Genomic DNA, 21,227 nt, shown 5'->3' on the forward strand with positions numbered 1-21,227 from the left:
CTCCTCAGACGTGCTTTCCCCAGAGATCTTGCAAGAGGACTGAGTGGCTGTATCTCCTCTCTGCCTCCAGGCTCAGGGACACTTCTCCTTGGGGCTGATGGAGCATGTGGGATTGCTGGAACCACATTACGTGCCCAAATATAACGATGGCTTTACCATGAGTAATAGCTCTGGTATTTTTACTGAAATAACTTGAATTGTGGTGATCTCATGGGGCACTAGCACAGCTAGAAGAAGTGCTTCTAGAGGGTCTCCTTTAGAAACCACCAGAGTGATACACTACAAGGCTTGGCGGGAGCCAAGTAACTCGGAAACAGTAAACTTCTTGCTATGCTTTCATAACCACAAAATTTTGGCCCAAGGCTCCCTGTCACAGCTGCAGGCACTGCTCCTGGGAATATGCAGTGGGGCCGGGTGAAGGGGGAACCGTGGGGAAAGAAAGGTGGACAGAGAGGAGAGGTGCGTGGACAGAGTGGTCTGGCGGCTGGAGGAGAGGTCCCATGTACGAGGCTCTCCTGTAGCATGAGGGAGACCGTATGGAGGGTCCTTGAGAGGGTCGTGCTTTTTGATTTCCTACTGCATGGCCACGCTCTTCCTTTTGTCGGTTCTTCTCGTACCGCCTGGACAGGCGGCTGCTCTTCTAGCCTTTCAGCTTGCAGCAGTTTCGCTAGACTTGCGTTCGTGCTGGAAGCGGGAGCTGAACTCCTGGGAGGGACCAGAAAGGCAGTATCCGTCCACAGGGCTTCAATAGTGGAAGAAGCTGTTAAAACCACAGTCTCCTCCCAGACTGGCTTTCAAAAACTGCCACCAGCAAAACTCAGCCGGGCCCGCTGCTGCTCTGCCAGGTTGTGCATGGCTGCAGGTGGATGGACACTGCCATGAAACACCTGGTTATCGGCAATCTCCAATTCCTCAAGGATGTCTGTGCTTCAGAGCAGAGGTGACTATGCTTTTGGGAGCATGTTTCTGGAAGCCCCTGCTCTCCTAAAGCAAAATAGCACAAATGAATCTCCCAACTCCACCAGGATAAACCCCCAGGAGGGAACACATCAAAGCAAGGTACCTTGTGGCACAGTTTACCCTCTGGACGTGACATGCAGTGTGTTGAGACTGGACCTGCAAGTGTCAGGGCACCCCTGGTGTGAGATATGCACCCTTGCTCCATGAAAGGAGGAGGCACAGAGAAAGCTGGACTTGTGGGTGCAAAAATAACAGAGAATGAAAATGGTCCAGCAGACAGCATTACCCCGCTCGAGGATTGGCAGCCACTATGTGGGCTGCATGCACCACAGCTCAGCCGCAAACGTCGACAGCAATCAATGTGTGCCGGCGGCAGACAGCTCAGGGAAACTCCTTTTGGCTGAAATCTGCTTTCTGTACATGATTTGTCAAATACTTGTGAATAACAAGCACGTCCTGCTAAAGGACCCTGCTTGGGCCACTGGCAGAGGAGAGAACTGGATACACTTTCTAAATTGGTCATGGCGGTTGGCCATGATTTTCCTCTGTACAATTAACAGATGACTTAATTCTTTGCTTAATCTGAACTGTTTCCGTCTTGTATCTGAGGAAGTTCAGTTTCCCAACTGCTTTTCTATATATGGGCTGTGAACTGCAGGAAGTTGGTCAGCATGAAATTTCCATAGATATGCCTTAGCAATATTTCCCTAGAAAGATAAATCTCATTCAGATCTTCTGCCCTCTCCACCGCATCCACAAGGCACCACGGATACTAGGGTGCTCTATGTACCCACTTTAGCACTGTGTAATCCTCCTTCCTAAGTCCCAGGCAGTTCATTTGGATGGCAGAAAAATAGTGTTAAACAATGGGTTGCTCCAGGCCTATCTGCCTTACCAGAGCACAGACAACAAACTCCTGAAATAAATGCTAATGCCCCCACCCCAAGAGATGGATGCATTAAATGGCACAATGCTTTGAACAGATTAACAGCGTTTATTCAGTTGCTTTGAAGGTGCAATAGTGTAAGTGCGCGTTTCTCCCTTTCACCCACGTTCTCCCCGCTGCTGGCCTCTCTGCTAGTTGCAATAGTTTTCCAGTTGGTAGAGGGAGCACGTGTTATGGCAGCATTGCTCAACAATTCCTCTCTTCACTTTCTCATATTCCTCCTGCTGGAACGGCAGCTCTTCTGCCTCACCACGCAATGGCCCGCTCACTGCCAGGGAGAAAAAAAAAAGATAAGCCATGGGACTCCATGCAGCATCAGTCCTGGCTATCGAGCTCTGCAGAGGGAACCTTTTAGACACTGGCATTGGCCGGAGCAGGCCGGAAAATAGGAGGACCATTGCAAAGATTTCTCCACACTGATGCTGTTTGTAGCACCTTTGGCCTCTGTGTTTCCTCTCCCGAAAGAATCGGATGGTGCGTGAAAGGAGCCAAGCCGCGTGGATATTGGCAGCGCGAGGGACAAAGGGATACGGAGGTTTTATTGAGGCAGGCATGCGGAGAAGAAGAGAAACCCTGTGTCCTCCCTGGGGTGAGCAGCTAGTAAATAAGATGGTAAAATGGGCTTGTCTGCTCCACAGGGATGAGATGCTTGGAAGCGCAGCCCCCCCCTTTGGGCAGTGAGCTGTTCTTCTGGGAGCCGGACCAAACAGCGGCGACGTCTGTGGGACAGCAAGGAAGAGTTCATCCCAGGGCTGGATGCATTTCCCAGCTGGTCCTGAGCAACTTGCTCCTGCTCGCTGCCTGGATATAGCCTAGAGCCGATCGCAGAAGCATTGTGTGTGTGTCCGTGCTCACAGCTGGGGACAAGTTTTAAAAGGAATGCCAAGCTGGGGTATTTAGACACACACAAAACTCGACAAAATGTGTCATTTGCTGGTGGGAACTTGAAAACTTGTCAAGAAAACTGTTCGGGTTTTAGTTCTCCACCGAAAACACAGAAAATGGCAAATAAAACAGTGATTTTCCTGCAGGAAGGAAAGAATAACCTGATAAAAACAGTTGTTCCAAGGCTTGGGCGGGTTGTATGGCTAAATCAGGAGGTCTTCAGTGACTTCAGTACAAAAAGAAACTGCACAGAAAGTGAGGATAAGATGAGGTTTCTAGGGCAGTATAAAAGTATAGCACAAGATGCAAAATCCCAAAGCCCCCAAAGCATAATGTAATGAGCAAGACCCAAGAGTGACAAGAAATCATTGTATTAGTGTGCTGGGAGGAAAACTTAGAAAAGATTTATTCCAACATTTCGTGGAAGAGGATATATCTAGTGGATATTTCATGATTTACTCATCTTCATCCTTCAGGTCAGCTGGGAGAAGACAGTAAGTACAAGCAGTTCATGTGACAGAGAGGCATTAGCTCAGGCTAAAATACTGGAAAAAAAGAGCTAGAAAGTTCTTAGACCTTTCAGACTGGTTGGCTTTAATGAAATTCTCCCTACAGTATTTAGACAAATGGATAAAAAAAACTTTCAACCCATGTGTGATGGTCTTCAGAAACTTCAAAAACAAATCAAACAGCCCATCTGGCCTTTCAGAGTAAACCATAGCAAACCAACTACTTGTCTTCTATAACGTTATCTTGCTTCACCTTCCTAAGACCTCTAAGACTATTTCACAGGACAGTCACATATATATACGTATGTATATGCATATACGGATACAAATGAAACCGCTATTCGGTGGGAGGAGAGCGGGTGGGACAGCTATATTGTAGTTAGGGTAGGTGATGTAATGGCTCATCTTGAAGCTAGAGGGTTAAAATGAGTGGGACTTGGCGGTGGTCTCTTCTGCACCTGGTCCTGTTCAAAATCTCCATTAGTAACTCAGAAGATGGAGGAGAGAGTGTACTTGCTGAATTTATAGAGGACATGAAGCTGAGAGGAACCGTGAGTACCAGTCTCCCAGGAGAGACATCATCCTTGCATTACAGCTTGAGCACTGCAGGTCCTGGCTGTGTCTAGACATGAATGGAAAACACAGCGTTCAAAGGCAGCTGTCCAAAACGCCTCATCCCACCTACGTTCACTTTCAGATATCAAGTGCTGGAACCTGGGGCAGAGATTCGGCACGGAGGGGGCTGCAGCCTGCGTTTCTGTCCGAGTCCTGCCTCTCCAGCTTTTGCAGGGGACAATGAAGTAAAAGGTAAAAAGATTTCAGTTTGCCACAGAGCATTTTCAGTTACTGTAGCAATATTTTGTGCCTGAGACCTTACACAGATTGCTATTGTGCTTAACGAAATAAATACAAATTCTGTCATTCTGTGTCTTCCGATTTCCCTGTTCCTGTTAGCGTTCAGGTGGGGGAAGCGGCTGTTGGTGGTGGATGGATGCAGCCAGTGGAGAACTTCTCTGCCTCCAGGGAGAGGAGGCAGTGGCACAGGAATCAGTCTGAGGATTATCCCATCATGAGAAAGGCTGTGGCTCCTGTGCAATACTCTAGCCCTCTGGGTCCCACCTCTGATGTCACTGCACCTACACCACCTGATTGTCACCAAGCCATGGAAATGCAGCGTTTCCAACAGGTCCCTGTATGGCACAATGCCCCAAATACCATTCCTAAGTAACAGCTCAGGAATAGTCGGATACAGAGCACTGAAGTTGTATTTTTTACTGTTATGTTTCTCTTCTGCAAGTCTGTTTCCAATTTTGAAATTTAACTGTTGATAGAAGACATTTGCTCTCTGCTTGCAGCTCCTCAAGAGTTCAGACTAGATCACAAGTGAAACTGAGAAGCACAGGACATGCTGTTTCCCAGACAAAAAGTTCAGATGAAGCATTTAGGACAAGTTCAGGAATCTCCAGAGCTGTTTGGAAGCTGGTAGCTTCCAGAGTGGGATTAGAGAGAAACGCCCGCCTTGGTGGGCTGCAGTCTAGTTCATCTGGAGGCAGGGCAGGTGACAGAAAGCAGAGCATCTCTGTACTGAAAAAACTGCATTTCCCTTGCTACTGATTTACAAAACAATTGCTCCACTGGAAAAAAAAAAAAAGCAAAATAAACAAGCAAATCCACCTCATTTCTTTTGATTTTGCAGAATGGCAGCTTTTTGTTTTCTTAATCTGCTATACACGGTAAGGTTAAGATGGACACTGGCTCCATCACAGCATACTCTAGCTGATCCATTTACTGCCATGAAATAAGAGACAATATAAAGCTCTGGGAAGCTTGCTGAAGGGCAAGATTAGAATTCAATATTACCTTGGCAAACTATAGACACACTCTGAAAAGACGGGCTGCCATTCATTAAGAGTCAGGTAAGATGCTAGACGGAGGCAGGAAGACTCCATTGCGCCCACAGGACAAGGGATGGACAGTCCTTCAAGGACTGCTGGTGCATCGGAGGGAGAGCCAAAGGACTCCAGGGAAACAACCGTCGCTGCCAGTCAGCAGTGCAGTGCTGCTTTGAAAAAGGCAAACCACACGCATAGGCAGGAAAACTGGATGAAAAACATGTGACTTCATTCTTCCACTTTCTTCTTCACTCTACTTGATGGTGGTAAGGCCTCGGCTGGACTCCTGTGCACTTCTCCAGGCATCAGAGTTCAATAAAGATGGGGACCAAATTGAGAATGATTGGCACAGATAGAGATCTAGAAAATATGACCTAAGAAGGCACATTGGGGAAGCTGGGGAGGGGTTTAGCTGAAAGCACGTTAAGGTTAGGCACGGTAACGGTCTCCAAGTATTTTGAAAAGTAGCCATAAAGAAGAAAGCAGCAGACTCTTGCCATGTCCACTGTGAAGAAGAAAAGGAATAATTTACAGCAAGGGCCATTCAGGTTAGATATTGGGAAGAAACATTTCAAGTCAGTCTGAAACAGTCAGTTTCAGAAAGCAGGAGGGTCTTCCTCACTGGAAGTTTTTAAGAGCATGCTAGATGAGCATGGGTTAGGAATGGTACGGGAATAACTGACCCTGCCTTGGGGCAGAAGGAGGGCTTCTTGAGTTCCTTCCACCTTTATTTTCTATGATCACTTCCCAGCCTGTGTAATGGCCACACAAGGCTGAGATGGGTGCTGTTTTCAACCTCTGATTTCCAAGAGACGGGTGGACAAGCTTAAGATTTCAGTGACAACTCCTTCTGCCTCATAAATCCCCTTTCCCTGCCTGCCCTCCCACCCACCTTTTTAACCTGAGGAGATTTTCATTGGCAATATGATGTTGTTGGTATTTTAAAGGTATTCCTGGCATTCACCGTTGAGGACATTCCTGGCATCACTGTCCAGGATAGGCAGTTGCCTTTTACACCAAATAGTATACAACCATGGTCACAGTCAGTGGCTGGATTCCTGGTTGCTACCAGAGAAAAGGAGCATATTACTGTAATTAATCCCTAGCCCTGTGCTGCACACACTCCTCCTGTCTGTGCAGAAGGGCACCTCTAGCATATCTGGGCCTCCTCTTTTGTCACAGACCAGCCTGGAGGGAGAAGTAGCTTGTTACAACCGAGCAATATCTTCACCAAGTGTCTACACATAACATATGAGTTCCTGCTTGAAGACAACACGTTCGAACAGTGAAAGAGCTGGCAAGGTACCTTACCAGGCTGCTGGGGAGCTCTCACTTACCTAGAGGCTGTTCAATGTCCCTCCGGGCTTTGGGGGAGTAGAAGAAGCCCCGCTCTCCACACACCAGGTAGAGAGCCTCCACCAAGTGGGAGCCACAGAGGTGCTGGTTGGCAGCTGCGTGGCTGGTCCCAGGGCCAGAAAGGGCCAGAAGGACCAGGAGAGGCAGAGATCGGATCCAGAGAGCCATAGTGACCAGGGTGAGACCTGGGGGTAAGAGGGAGAGGAGAGAGTGGAAGGCCTGCAAGGGAGAATTAAGTTGTAATCAAACACGTTAACACTTCAGCCCCTTTAGCACAAACCTGAGACCAAAGAAAGAGGTGGGCCCTCTGAAGATCCTCTGGCTGGAGAGGGAAGGACAGCTTTATATGTCAGGCTTTGCAAGTCACAGTACATGACTAGTAATTATAGCCGACCGTCCGTATCCATCCACATGCTCCTGTCAGTCCTGGTCCCCCTGCTCACTTCCCGCAAAGAGTGAAACTGGGCCCCAGTTGCCTACCTATGGGGTACCCAGCAGCAGCAGCTGCCCCCGCATCCCACCCCTGGCTCTGAGCTCTGGGGCAGTGCCCTCAGGGAGACACTCTGCAAAATTTGCAGGATTACAATCCAGGTGTCTTTTCCAAGCAGAATCTGTGACTGCGTGCAGAGGGCATCCCTCAGGCTTTGTGTTAGAGAGTGCAGTGCAAGCTTAAATCTTGGATCTATCAGCACTGGCAAAAACTGCTCATCCCTGAGGTTGGACTGCTGATGGGGGGCCTGTGTGCTGGAAGACTCACTGCGCTGAGCCCTCTAACGTGCCTGCCCAGGAGAGCAGAGATCAGCGGACACCTTCAGGGGAAAAACCCTCTGTGCCAAGTCAGAAGGGGCCGTTCTTTGTGAGGGCCCAAAAACAATATAATGGGCTCAAAGACCTGAGAAGACCTCATTTTCTCGGACTAGCAAGCCAACACTTCTCACTAGCAGCTACATCCACTTGAGAAAATAGCTCCACAAAACACAGGTAAAAGCTAAAAGGGAGGTTATCAGACTTACCCAAAGAAGTGGCAGCAAGGGATGGAGAGAAGTTTGCTCCCAGAGGTGAAGACTGTTTGGTAGCAATTTCCCCATCCTCTGTTTCCCATATTTATATGTTTTACATTAGCCCAAATGACACAAGAGCTAATGAGAAGTCTGCCTTCTCAGTGACGCCTTAGCCAAAATTTTTGCTGTTTGGGCACATTAAGTTCTCTCTACGTAGCACCAACAGGTCTTTTGGCAAGTTAAGATAGAAGCAACAGTTTGCAGTTTCCATCTCATTTGGTCTGACCTGTTTTTGCTTCCCTGCAGCTCTGTCCTGAGCCATCAGCGACCCTTTTAGCAGGAGATAATGGTGCTATTACAGCTGTAGTGATTACACTAATGCTGGCAATAGGTACTGCTGGCATTGAGGTGGCCAGCAGCCTGTCTGTCTCAACAGCTGTTTCTGAAGTGCAAAATTAAAGGCAAACATGTTAACATGTTTGATTAACATCACCTCAGCGAGTATGCAGCAATGGGACCAAGTTGTCAGTGAGACCATGCCACTGTCAGGTGTTAGAGGAAAGAAAACACATTATTGCAGTGAAGGCTATCTGAGGCCCCACTCACAGCCCACGCAATGCAGAGCTGGACACATACACCCAGGGCTTGGGCTGGGCGAGGAACAACATCTGCATTTTGCAGGAAACAGTGGATGATGTTTTTAGCTCTGTGTGGGGCCAAAATTAGACATTTTTAAATTTTGCATTAAGAAAAATAAGCCTTTCTCCCTTCATCCCCTGAAAGGCAAGTTCCTTCCTTTATCTGAGAAGTACCAATTCATATTCCTGTTTAGAATTAGAAATGCAATCTCTGCCTTTTACAGGTGAGAGTTCTGGATGCCCTGACTTTTCTGTTTGTGGATCTACTAGAAACTCTGTCTTGGACACCAAGAAACGTTTCCAGTAAATTCCAGTGAAATAGCCTGCTTCAAGCAATTGGCAGTCTTCCATGACAAAAAAAAAAGTTATCAGAAATGTTTCAGCTAAGGCTGTCCTATTGATTTGTTGGCTGAGGTGGCTCAGCTGACCATGTTCACACCTTCCAGCCAAAGTTTGCAATGGGACCTGAGCTTGTAGGTGATCTTATGTGGTAGGAGAGCAAAGAACCCTTCGTGTTTGTCTTCAGTGGATATGTATCTTGGGGCCAAGCTCAGGTACTTCTTTTAACTCCTCAGCTTCTCCACCAGCTCAGGAGAAACATCACTTCACAAATAGCACTTCGCTGTTGACAGCAGGCAGAGCAACTACCATGTTTAATGCGAGCCATTGCAGTGTGCACATTTTCTCTTGTTAATGTGAGCCAAAATTGGCTTATCTGAGTTGGGTCTGTGATGCTGTTATATGTCCTGAGAGGACAGGCTGTGGTGGGCTATTGAAGTTCAGAATGCTGTAGGAAAAGTGGGAGGCAGTTAGCAGGAACCAGGATATTGTTGGTTATTGACACTCTGGTCCTTTTCAAGGAAACAAATTCTCATGGCCATGACCTCATAAATTCTCTATCACTTTGCTTTTTATTCAGAATTTAAGTTATAAGATTAAAATGCATGGTCAGCACTCATCATTGTGAAGGGGACCTTGGAAAACTGATTTGAATATAAACCAGTATAGCAATGTCTCCTATTAGCCAAGCAAAGAAGATCTCGAGCAGAGTGAAGACATTTGCCCACGAAGGCTGCAGTCCTGATGAACATCAGTCCAAAGTTCCCGTGGTGTGGGGCGGGAAGGGACCACTCTCCTTCTCTAGCAATAGCGGCTGAGAAGAAAAAGATAAAGCAATTATTACTGGTTTGTCTACCTGCATTTGTAAGGAGCCTGAAACAGCTGCTCTGAGATTTGTGATTCTTTATTATTTCAGGGCTTTTCAACTCAGATGTCAGCAAAACTTGCTCTGATGCCTATATTTCACTGCTCATTAAATCATGCTTGGAAAGTATCAACTTGCAAAGACCTACGCTTCCATGATCTACATGGCCATTACCCTAAAAGTAGGATCCAAGGGCTGAAATTGCTTTTAAGAAGCCATTATGGGCCTGAGGGTGAATCCACTGGCTTTCATGACCCTGATATTGGTCCCTGTTTTCAAAAACATGTGAAGCTTTCCGCTCTCGCTTTCACAACATTACCCCATTTCCTGGACAGCTCTGTGCTATCTCGACCTACTTTCTTCTCTGCCGCTAATAACATGCTTTCTGCCTAAAACGTGCTTCTCTTTTTTTTTTTTTTTTTTCCTGCAAAGGCCTTCAGACAGTGAAAGGCATTTTAAATGTCAGGGATTAGATGATCTTCAAACTTCCCATTACTCTGAATTTTTAGATTACAAGTACTGAAAAGGAGACATTCCAATCAGCCTGAACTCCGTTGTTGAATTTAGAATAGGTCTGATTCTCCATACACAGCGTAAATCAGAAGGAAGTTCACTGAAATCAGCAGAATGCCGGGAGATTCAGACCAGAGTCTCAATTTCTTAAGTAGCTGAAGTAATTCCTCCCAAACACTTCCATCAGCATCTAGTTCGTAGTGAATCCCATCTGCCTCTGTCATGGCAGTATCATGTGTTTGCTAAATGACTGTGATTGCAAAAAGGCTTGGGAAAAGTGCTAAATCTCTGATGAGTGTGCAGGGAGGAGACTTATTTGCTCAAATGGATGTGAGACAAGGTTATCGGTTATGTCCCCTGCTATGTAGGTCTTTCGTCCTCACACTAATAAATCCAACTTGTGATGTTCAACTAGAGCTAATAGCATCTCTGCACAATGTGTAACATTATCTCTGTCTCCCTGCCCCTCAAAAAAATATTTGATGTACTTGAATGACCTAGTGGTATACCCATGAAGAGGGTCTCAGGTTTCAGGGACATATGAGTACAGGGAATTCACTTACTCAGACCTTCTTTCTGCCACAAAAAGATAGGGAATTATTAGCTCAACGGGATAAAACCTGACATTTCACTCTGTTTGAAATAGATTTTCAACTCTAGGAATGGTGTTCAAGCTTTTTGCCACCCAAAGTTCCCCCAGAGCAGTGAGTCACTCTAAGGTGCCAATTTTTCAAAATTACCCTACAAATCCCATTGGCACTTGTTTCCCTGTGTTCATGGCCCTGTGTGAGGCACGTTGCTGGAGAATGAAACTTCAGACTGATACCTGCCTTGAAAACACTCTGGAGGAGCAAGGAGTTCCCCAGGTTAATCGCATGCTGAGATTTGGGGCTTAAGGTTCTCCCTCTCGCATTTTTAAACATTACCTGAGTTCATCCTAACTCACGTTTTATTGGCAGTGGGTGATTGTAATGAGGTTCCTTTATTCATTATCCTTTCCTGTTGGACATCCCCTTCCCAGAGCAGGGTGGCAGACAAGGCCACAGGCCCCTTGGCACTCTCTTTGCATCCTCAGCCTCATCGCCAGTGGCAACTTTCAGGCACTACAGAAATGGCAGAAGATCGGGGTAGGAAAGGAGGAATGTGAACTCTGCCTCTGCCCATGGCCGACTGCCCTCCAAAAGGGACCCTGCTCTCTTGTTTCCAAACCCGGATCCTCCCATCCATCACCATGGCTGGGGATTAGGGGAGGACCCTTTGGGACCCCCCGTGCCTCGGAAGCAGCGCGATCTGGTCGTTCATCCCCACTCAGCCTTTTGACCACAGGAATGGGTCACAGCAATAGGCTGGAAGATTTATTAAAAGGAAAAAAGATATCATGCTGGCTCAAAGTCCAACATGAGCCAATTTTTTTGTAAAAGTTTCCTACAATAACTTTCTTTTCCTTCCAAAATATGATAACTTTGATTATTTATTGGAAACCGTATTTTCTTACCATAAATGGACCTTTGGAATATGAAAAATGTTAGCAGTGATTTAGAAAAATAGGCAAGCTAAAAAGGTTAACCAAAATATGGATATAAACTGTGGAAAGTTTTGTCTTAGAGAGAAAACTCCCATGTCAGCAGCAAACTGAGAGAGGGAGCAGACAGGAGAGCCCATTTTTCAAGAGAAAAGCTTTTTCTACAGGAAATCTCAGCTCACTCCTTCCAGGTTGGGCTTCCCCGTGATTTTCACTTGATCAGGAAGACATGGGCCAAGATCTCATTCATCATTTTCGTTCCTGTGGCCTCCTGCGACCAGCCCACTCTACCCCCACAGTTTGGCTCCCTGTTCTGATCGCTTGGATAAAAGGACTCCCTGGGTGGGAGTGGGTTGCTCCTGACTTCTGCCCTTCATGCTAAATCACCTCCAGACGTGACTTGAAACCACCTCCCTCGCTCCTGTCACCCCCCGACCCTGAGCAGTTGCATCAGTGGGAACGAGGTTTAGGCAATCCCTGGTGTCATGTAATCAAGTTTTACAGTCTGTTGCCAGCATAATAAAATCTTTACTACTGTAGATGTCTAGCATTTTCGAACCCTGTCCTGAAAAATAACAAGCCCGTTACACGGGAACTAGTTAACGATTACAAGTTTGTGCAAGTTTTACTGAAAGCAAAGGTCAGATCTGGAGGCGAGCAAGTTCTTAGCAAGCACCTGGGGACCCAGAAATGTGAGCCACGGCTCCGGCTGCCGCTTTTCTGCTGTGCTTAGCAGTCACCACTGGGGCTGCGTTGCCTTGTCCCCAGGCTGCGGGTGGCTGCTTCGCACACCCAATTTTAGCAGACTTAGTTGACAGCCTCCAGCTGTTTGGAAACGGCATCTCTAGGTAAGGACCTGCAGAAGGAACTGCAGTAGCGATTGGAGCTCTTTCCCCACCGAATCGAGTCTTGCCCTTGGCAGGTCTCTGGGGACCTGCTGGCAGCGATTACGGCCATGTCGGGATGTGGCTTCACGTTGCACCAGAAGCAGAGCAGAGATCAATGCTATGGTGATGTTGTGTGTTCCTCTCTGTTGAGGGTGAATTTGGTGGCTTGTGAAACACAGAGCCCCAGGGCAACACCGTTTGCCAATGCGCCCTCGTGCTCTGCCAGCAGGCCTGCCAAAATGCAGCCCCAAGACACCGGAAGGGGTCTGAATTGCTTTGGGCAGCTTTGGGGATGGTCAGCCCCCAGAAGATGCCCCTGCACGTCCCCTGCTATGCTGGGACATGTAACCAGAACAATGTGCTACTGCCCCACCAGCAGTGATGACGTGAGATGGGAAGAGGAAGCAAAGGGCAGGGAGATGAATCTGACACCAAGGAGGGTGCTTAATCATGTGAATCCTTGCAACAAAAGGAGGAATCCTGCAATGCTTACAGAGATACCTGGTGGCCTTCCCCGGACAGGTGGGGCAGGCGTTGTGGCCTCTTGGGGAGAGGGGGCTGCTATAGCAAGGGTGAGGCTCTACAGCTTATCTGCAGCCATACAATGACAGATGCCCTGCCTTCAAAAGGGACATTATGCAAGCTGAGAAGGAGGCCATTCACTGGGATAAAAGTTATCTCAGCTGCTTCTATAAACTAATCCGGGCTGCCATCTGGGTGCAGTGCTGGTGAGCTGTCCCCATCTCCCCTCCAGCCGTGAGGCCCAAGAGAGACACTCCTGCCAGACTCTGGATTTCACAATTTTCCAGGCTCTTCCAGGCCGGGGACATTATCTTGCTGCTTAGAGCACAAAGGGTTGATTCATGAAATGGAAGGTGTAGCCCAAAGTCCAGTAGAGCCAACTAGATTTTCCCACCCATTCTCATTACCTTTGGGCTAGCCTTTAACATCTAGGCTGCTCCATGACAGCTAGGAGAAGGCAGTAAGTACATCCAAACACCTGGAGATGCAGCTTCCTGGTGGAAGATGCTCCATGGAGCAGCTCTGAAGAGCTGGTAGTTTTTGTTAACAGACTGGGGAGTGCCCCAGGGCTGGTGCTGCTCTGCAGACAGCTTGCTGGGGCTAGCTCCACGTGCTCCCTCCTCTCCACACTGCTAGCGCACAGCAAAGGAAGAAGTTATGCCCATTTCCCCATCCTTTTCCCTTTTCCTAAGCTTAGGACTCAAGGTGTCATACGATCCAGACCCTCTGGTCCCTGCTCCTGACCCCACATTGACTCTCAGATCATCCTCTTGGCAGTGACGCCCTGACCTTAGGCCAGGCCCGGCTCACCTAAGACCACTGCCCCTGGAAATTGGTTTGGCTGCCAAAACAGACCTTATTTAATGATCTCTAAAGTTCCCAGAATCTTTCCCATCCATCTTGTGAAGAACAAATGCCAGTCTATAAACATAAATGGAAAAAAAAACAGGTATGCTTCTTCTAAGCCTGTTAAAATATTACTGAACACAGGTTTTTTTGAGAAGATGGAGGAGAAAATAGCATCTAAGAGCTGCTAATAGTTCCTAGACACAGCTATTAGCAGACACAGCAGAACAAATTAGTTTGTTTATCAATGAGGAGAAGATGAAATCTGTGGCTATTAATGGCCCAAAAGCAGTCATTGGCACAGAAAGATAAACATTAGAAGAAGTGATGACACCCCAGTAGAGGACAAGTAATGAACATCAAAAGCAGCAAATAACTTCTATAGACTCAAGAAACCCTAGAAAAGTAGCCTGATCAGCACCAATCCAAAAATACACATTTTCAGCACTGATACCACATCTGTCCTTCCTCATGGCTCAAAGTCATGGAAGTCCATGAGAGCAACCAGAGAGAATCTTCACTTGTTCCTCAGGAAATGACCATGAGAGGTCCATCAAGTTCATCTAGGAGTTTTCTCCAATGTCCAAAGCTGTAAGCAAGAAAATCATGAAAAACACAGTTGGAACAACCTTTCGTGGCGCCACCACCATGACTTCCATAGCAGGTGATAACACAGACACCTCTTGGAGAGCAAAGACTTGGATGCCTGGAGAAGCCCTTGAGAACAGAAGAGGAGGAGATCTGGTCCTTTGCCGTTATGCTGAAAAGCATAGGCATGATGGACATCTGCCACAGTTTTCCTGCTGATAAAATCAGGGGTTGTAATTGGTACTATAAGAGAACAGTGAGGAGCAATGTACTCATTCTTGCATGGCACTTTCTGCTGAGTTTAAATATGATGTTTTGAAACTCCATTTTCCAGAATAAACTTTACTTGAAAAGCTGCTGTTATTGCCATTAGGATACTCTTGGAGATTTCAGCTGCTGTCGCCCTGGTGCCACTGCCCCGAGGCCCAGCTTTTCTCTATGAGATGTGAATTGCCATCTGGGGGTGCATCGCACTCCTTTGCATTCATGGTGCGCTGTGAGCTTTTGCGCTTCGGGTGCTTCAAGTTGGATTGGACCCAAGACAGAAGCTATGATTTCTCTGCTCTCCCCTCAAAGCCCCAAAGCTTCACCTGCGTGGGAATGAATGTTGTGCTGACCTGTGCAGCTATACTCCAAAGGACCTTTTCTAACACGGCATCCGATGATTTAAAAAAAAAAAAAATTACTCTCGCATGCAACTGCTCCTTGGAGGCATGTCCTCTCTCCAGCTTTATCACAGCTTTGCTGATTAGTCCTCGCGCCAGAGATGCTCCATGGGGCCAGGAGGGGCTGTGGACTTGCCGAGGGCACATTCCCTCCCCTCCGGCACCCCCACGCAGGCGGACAGGCCACACTTTATAGCACTCCCATCTTTTCTGCCAAGGCATCAGGACTCCTGGGTCAGATACCGTTAATAATCACCGGGTAAGTGGATCATTTTGAGCACTTAAAGCTACTTTAGGGATTTGGAGGCACAGCAATAACTGGTTCGTAGCTTCGCCTACTAGCTTATTTAGGTTCCTAGACAACGAGGTGTAAATCCTACTGATAAGGCTTGTTAGTGTTAGAGGGCCGGCGGAAAGGGAGGGAGCAGGCGGTTTGGAGACAGGCACACGAATCGCCAGCGCCCACGGAGGGACGAGCCCCCGGCGGCCACGGGGCTGCGGGGGCTCTCGCCCCGGCCGGGGGCTCCCTCGGGCCGCCGGGCTGCCCGGGAAGGGGCTCGGGGCACGGGGTACCACCGACAGCCCGCTCACGTGGATTTACAGCCGAGGAGGGTCTGGGGCCATTAATTCAAAGCTGCCGCTTATCGGTGTTTAGAAAGAAAGCCCCGATCTGTTCATTAGCGATTTGGCCTTTGCTGTAAATAGAGGGGCCCAGCGCTTGGCTCTGACATTTTTGTCCTTATTATCTTGTCTTGGCCTCAGAGGGAGGTGGGAGAGTTATTTAAGGCTGACCTTAGGGGAAGGAAAATGAACAACTCCCTTACCCCACCCTGTTTTTCTCCCTGCCTTTCTGAGTAACAACTGTTGCCCTGAACTATCTGCGTGATATACTTAATCCTCCACCGTCCCTGCAAATATTTTGTAGATCAATTCACCCTGCTGTGCCCGGAGAGCTGACAGAGAAAATAATCACAGAGAGACCGAGTAGAAGTAACGTCAAGAATAAAAATGGGTTTTGCGTTGTTATCCCTCCAGGAAAATCGATGCGGATGGGCCGCGACTGCATCAGGCGCTGGAGTTCACCGCTAAGCCTGTTCAGTCTTGCATTCCCGTGGTTTGCTTTGAATTCGTACCGGTGTTTCGAGTGAGTTTCAGAAACACTTGCCGCTTCCCAAGCTAAGCCTCTGAGCATTAGATATAGAAACATGTGATAGCGGTTGCCTGGGGCCAGAGAAAATATTTTGGATTTGGGGGGTTTCTATCCTGAGAATTTAGATTTGGATCCAAACCCTCCACAATTCTGGGGCAGAAGATTTGGGGGATGAGCCAGGAGTCCGGATGGGTCCTGTCCCTCTGGGAGCAAATTTGTTGATATCGACATGAAGAAACCCCTGGTTCACTGGAAACAAGGCACCTGCAAGTCGGAACAAAACGTCCAGGCTCTGAATGCTCCTTCTGTTGATCTGTCGCCACGAACTGTGACAGCTGCACAACGAGAGCTTCGTGAGGCTGCTTTAGCACAATGTCGGAGGTGCAGCAATATACAGATTTTTAAATCTGAGCCCTTTCCTAAACTTTGCAAAGCCCTCTATTCAGCAAAATTCAGTTAAAAAATTCTCCTGGTCAGTTTTCAAGAGATTTCTGATACTTCCTGCCTTTGGCCATGCCAAAACAATGTCACAAGACTGGCTTTCCTCTAGGAAACTTAGCATTTTCCCAAACATCATAACTAACAAGTGCTGGAAAACTGAAATGAAATTCCGAACTGGAAAGTGCAGCACCTTTTTTGGTCCTTGGGGAGAAGAAAGTCTGATGTGAGCAGGGTTAGCACTGTGAATGACAACTCAGGTCAGCTGCAGTTTTATTCACATCAGTTCACGTCTGCAGGGGGGCTGGTACATGTGTGTTTGTGCATACCTGAAAGTACAGGATTTGGAAATAACTTAAGTCGTCTGATCTGTGCCGACCCAGCACAAGAAGAAAGATAGTCTGGTCGTTAGGGGACTGGCAGAGGTTCAAACCCCAGATCTACCACTTAGACACGTCTTCCCGAAGCTGCTTCGGCAGGTAATTACTTTTAAGGCTCTGTGCCTGGTTTGAGTCTCTCTGGTTCTCTGTCTCCTTTTATCTGCCAGCCTTTTACAGGGACAATAGTACTTTTCTACCTCCCAAGCGTGTAATGAAGATGAATTCATTAAAGCTGTAACATTTTAACGAGGACTATTAAGATATAGGGTATCCTTACAAGTCCTAAATTAGACAGCCGACTCTCAGATGGCACTGGGGTGCCTGGATGCATGCTCCAGACCCGTGCTGGTGATACATTAATCCAGCTCTACATGCGGTTCTCAAAGGGATTTAACCAGGGTAAGTCTGGCTTTCCTGTAAAAGCCATACCTTCAGAGCTGGCTGGTATTTGTTTCCTCAAGCATAAGGATAACTCCAGAGTCCGAAACACCTACATGGCTGTAGGCACCTCTTCTGGTCTTCAGTTGCTTCCCGGGTATCCTGTACCACATCTGCCAGGCCTATATGGATGCATCAGATAGCTCAGGTCATCTGAAATGTTCCCCGGGCTTAAGTAAGCAGAATCCAACCCTATTACTTTTGACACATTTAGGAAGGGGGTTATGCAGCACGGCCACCCACGGTGGCAAGCGCCTTAGCACAGACCCCCAGCTCCTCTGTTCCTGCACAAATCAGACCATGCTGCTGCTGCTTAACACCTGGGAAAAATGAGAGTAACCCCAAAGCTGAACTGAGGAAATATCAATTAAGTATTTTGAGGATTGCAGAGAATTACCTTCAGTTTTACCCAGTTATTTTCCTCATGCGACTTTTTTGCAGCGAGGCATATAAATGACTGATTGCATGTGTCTTTATATCTTCCTCTACAATTTCGTGGAGCTGTGGTCCCACTGGTCTGATGGAAACAGTAATGTAGAGAGAGTTGCAGCGAGCAGGCTGGCTGCTGGTACCTCTGTGCAGCGCAGGCTCTGATGTGGGCAGAAAACCCACTTGCAGCCTTCCCTGAAACCATCTTCACAGTGTTACCATACAAATACTGGTCTGCTCATAAGCACGTTCCTCTGTATTGGCACCTCAGCTTGCGCCAGCTCCATGTTTTTAGTTCTCGTGTCCTCTATCTAGACAGCATCTGAACTGATCTAATCCTCCACGAACCAGAACAGCGTTTCCAAAAGTAGCAGGAGGCTCAGAGCCCTTTGAAGGGGTCAGACAAGTAGGTTACTGGGCATATGGCATATGCCGGCATTTCCACGTTACTAGCGTTACTGGAACTAAACAGAAATAGTGGGAAACGTTGGGAGAGAAAGCATTAGTGAAGGCAAGTCCCATGTTGGCTTATTATTTGAAAAAGACCTCCCAACTACTGTTCCATGCATTACTGTGCAATTAGTAATGTCCTGGCAAAGAAAGGCTTAGATCAGCTCGTCCACAAACAAGGGATCATTTTCCACCTCTAAGTTAATGTTCTGCATGAGCGCAAGTTGCAGTTCTTCTGCCTTAATGGGTCCCAGGTTATACTTTGCATACTGCTCGCAGGCAAGAGAGCAGCCTTGAGTCTGGAAAGGAGCAGGGTGCAAGAGCCAAACTCGGGATGCTAGACCAGAAATATATTTTTTATTATTAATATCATGTCAGCAGCAGCACGATTCCAAAACGAAAAATAACTCTATTTTGTCATTCTTTACACAGAGAGACAGAAAGACAGATCTATCCACAGCAGCAGCGGTGACAACAGAGAGAGACCGTTCAGTGAGGCACTGGTACGCACCAAGACCGGGGGACACGGTGGGGGCTGGCTCAGAGGAAGGCTTTGCCCTTTATTCCTCCTACAGCTTGTCGTGCAGTAGGGCTTACCCTGTGCTGACCCATCACCTAAGCTCTCTCCAGGTCCCTTGCTATACAGATTGCAAACCCATTGGGTGAGGTCTGGGGAGCCGGCAAGAACCGACGGACTCAGGACACCAAGAGGTGGCCGAGCCTGTACCACGCACCAACAACCAACATCAACTAGCATCAACAACTGCCTCCATGAAAGCAGTGGCTGCAGGGCTGGAGGTATGCCTGATGGATCCTGTAAGAGACCTGCTGAGCAGCTGCCTCCAAGGCACCGGTGTGTCCCTGCAACCCTCTGCGCCTGCATCCGCGGCTCCCGGCTATTGCTCCGGCCAGGTAACCGCATGCATCTGCGTCAGGGAACATGCAACATGCTGTCTAGCAGCTACCTGCTATTAATACTAACAGCACAATTGATAAAGGCGTTCTGGCTCATCCTGGTTGGGATTTGTGTCTCCCCCAACTTGGTCCCCTATCAGGGAAAGCGATTCAGAGCCACTTCTGGTGGAGGGTGCAATGCAGGGATGCACAGGTCATCCCCAAGTGCCTTTCCTCTAGGTGATCTTTTTGAATGCTCTGATTGTCCTTGCAAGACAATTCTCTAAATCTGGCTGGTCTGTTGTAATATCATTGCACACAATACTTAATGGGAACCTTAAGATGGAATTGAAAGCTTAGGAAAATTCTAAAAAGGAATTTAGGAACTCACGAAAAGCCTAAAAAGAAGGACACTAAAGGGCTACAGGAAACCCCAGCATTATCAGGGATTACAGCAGGGGCGGTAGGCACCTCTCCATGTGTCACTTCAGCCCCTAGGAAGCCCATGGGTGATACAGAACAAATGTTCCCTGGTCATGGGAGAGCACATGAAGTGCAACTCGAGGATATGCCGCCGTTACTGGCGGAATTGTTATGGGAGCTGGCCAAAACCATTTGTGCCAACTGAGCCAATGCAACTTGAAAAAGTCAGCTGCTTTGATGAACAAACTGGGTTTTAAAAGAGACTGCTAAGAAACTTAAAACAAATTTGTCTTTAGAAAAGGAATACCATCTAGTGGCTCAAAAATGCAATAGGGGCATACAACTGGAACTGGAGAATCAAATGAATGCAGAAAAAGAGGAAGAAAATCTGCAAAAGTAAGTAGAGGGGTTAACATATATACTGCAGTGATTCACCCTAGAGCAGGGGAGAGCTCAAAAGGGACCTGATCATAGTAAATGTGAAGCTAAAATAAGACCCTTGCTAAAGCAGATTGGGATGCAAAAATTAAAAATAATTGCTGTATCATAAGGAAGTGTTGGAGAAAACTGGATTGGGAGCCATTAGAGGAAAATGATTTGGGGGATGATATATGGGAATGGGAAAAGAAAGAGGAGTTGAGGATAGCAGCATATACAACAACAGCTAGGATTGCCACCGCTGGCAGGCAGGCAGGGGAGTGAAGTGGGTATGTCGATTAGAGCTTGTACTCCACCAGCTTTTCCTCGCTGTGCATTGGGCACCCCCCTTGACAAGTGCTTTTAATCAAATTGCCCAACATATAGGTAAGACAAAGATGCAATTAGCAGCATTAACATTAATCTATCCATAAGCTGGAGGAAGATGGAGAGCATTGAACGAGCTGATGGGGAGTTGCTCAAATATTGGCAGGACACCACACTATGTACTAGCCACCCACTCCTGGTGGGGCACAGGTGGCTCCCGCTCCCTTGGCTGCCACGGCGCTGAGTCAGGTTCCTTGGACATCGGATGAATTATAAGAAATTGCTGCCCAAACGCACCCCCACTGTTCGCAGCAAACGCCCATATGGCAAAATGCAGGGGAAGAATCAATCTGCAGAGCTGCTTTCACATTTAGAGACAAACAATATACCTTTAGTGGCATCCTGCAGGGCAGAGCACCTGCAATAGCACCTGCTCTAGCACCTGCTAGAACAGTGGTCTCCAGAGGACAAAGAAAAGGTATTACCTTAATGTGGATGATGGTCTGGGGACTGCAGCTGTGGAAGAAGAGGTGCAAGAGAGAAGCATCTGAATTTTAACAGAATTTAAAGTCAGTTTGAATATGGCACAGTTAGTGCAACTGCTTCGGACTTGTAATTGGTGAAACACAAAGACAGGTAGGTACAAGAAAGGTTAAAGCTTTTTGTGAAATAAAGGCTCCCACTAATCAGTCCCAAACCAGAACTGCCCTAGGATGATTTAATTTCTTATGGCAGCATATCCATAACTTTGCTAGTATTGGCAGACCGCTATGGAAATTACTGGAAAAGTATCAGGAATGGGGCTGGAGCAAGCAGTATGATGATGCTTTACCTAAAGTGAAAGAAGCTGCTTTAAAAGCTCCTACACTGAAGTTCTCAGTCCAAGAAAAGACATTTGTAATAAGAATTCCAACACGAGCTCGTTCTGCGGGAGCAGTACTGTTACA

At 47.4% G+C, this 21,227-nt stretch overlaps 2 protein-coding genes across 3 annotated transcripts in view; both read right to left on the reverse strand.

Moving 5' to 3' along the window:
- Positions 1–1,940: 1,940 nt before the first annotated feature.
- Positions 1,941–7,619, reverse strand: INS (insulin). Of its 2 annotated transcripts, none has more exons than XM_009674433.2 (3): positions 7,562–7,619; positions 6,530–6,733; positions 1,941–2,174 (listed from the first exon to the last, which is right to left on the reverse strand). In XM_009674433.2, the coding sequence occupies exons 2-3, from the start codon at positions 6,714–6,716 to the stop codon at positions 2,038–2,040; spliced, it is 324 nt and encodes a 107-aa protein (XP_009672728.1). In that variant the 5' UTR covers positions 6,717–6,733; positions 7,562–7,619; the 3' UTR covers positions 1,941–2,037. The 2 variants fall into 2 exon arrangements, with proteins under 2 accessions (XP_009672728.1, XP_068800159.1); XM_068944058.1 differs by having other exon boundaries at positions 6,530–6,767; positions 7,562–7,613.
- A 1,462-nt stretch (positions 7,620–9,081) lies between these two features.
- TH (tyrosine hydroxylase) overlaps positions 9,082–21,227 on the reverse strand; it is a 35,857-nt gene continuing 23,711 nt past the window's right edge. Inside the window, exon 14 of the mRNA XM_009674434.2 lies at positions 9,082–9,340. Coding sequence (XP_009672729.2) covers positions 9,278–9,340 — 63 coding nt within the window. The 3' untranslated portion in view covers positions 9,082–9,277. The remainder of the gene's footprint in view (positions 9,341–21,227) is intronic.

This window comes from Struthio camelus, chromosome 5 (assembly GCF_040807025.1).
Source record: "Struthio camelus isolate bStrCam1 chromosome 5, bStrCam1.hap1, whole genome shotgun sequence".
Taxonomy (NCBI): domain Eukaryota; kingdom Metazoa; phylum Chordata; class Aves; order Struthioniformes; family Struthionidae; genus Struthio; species Struthio camelus.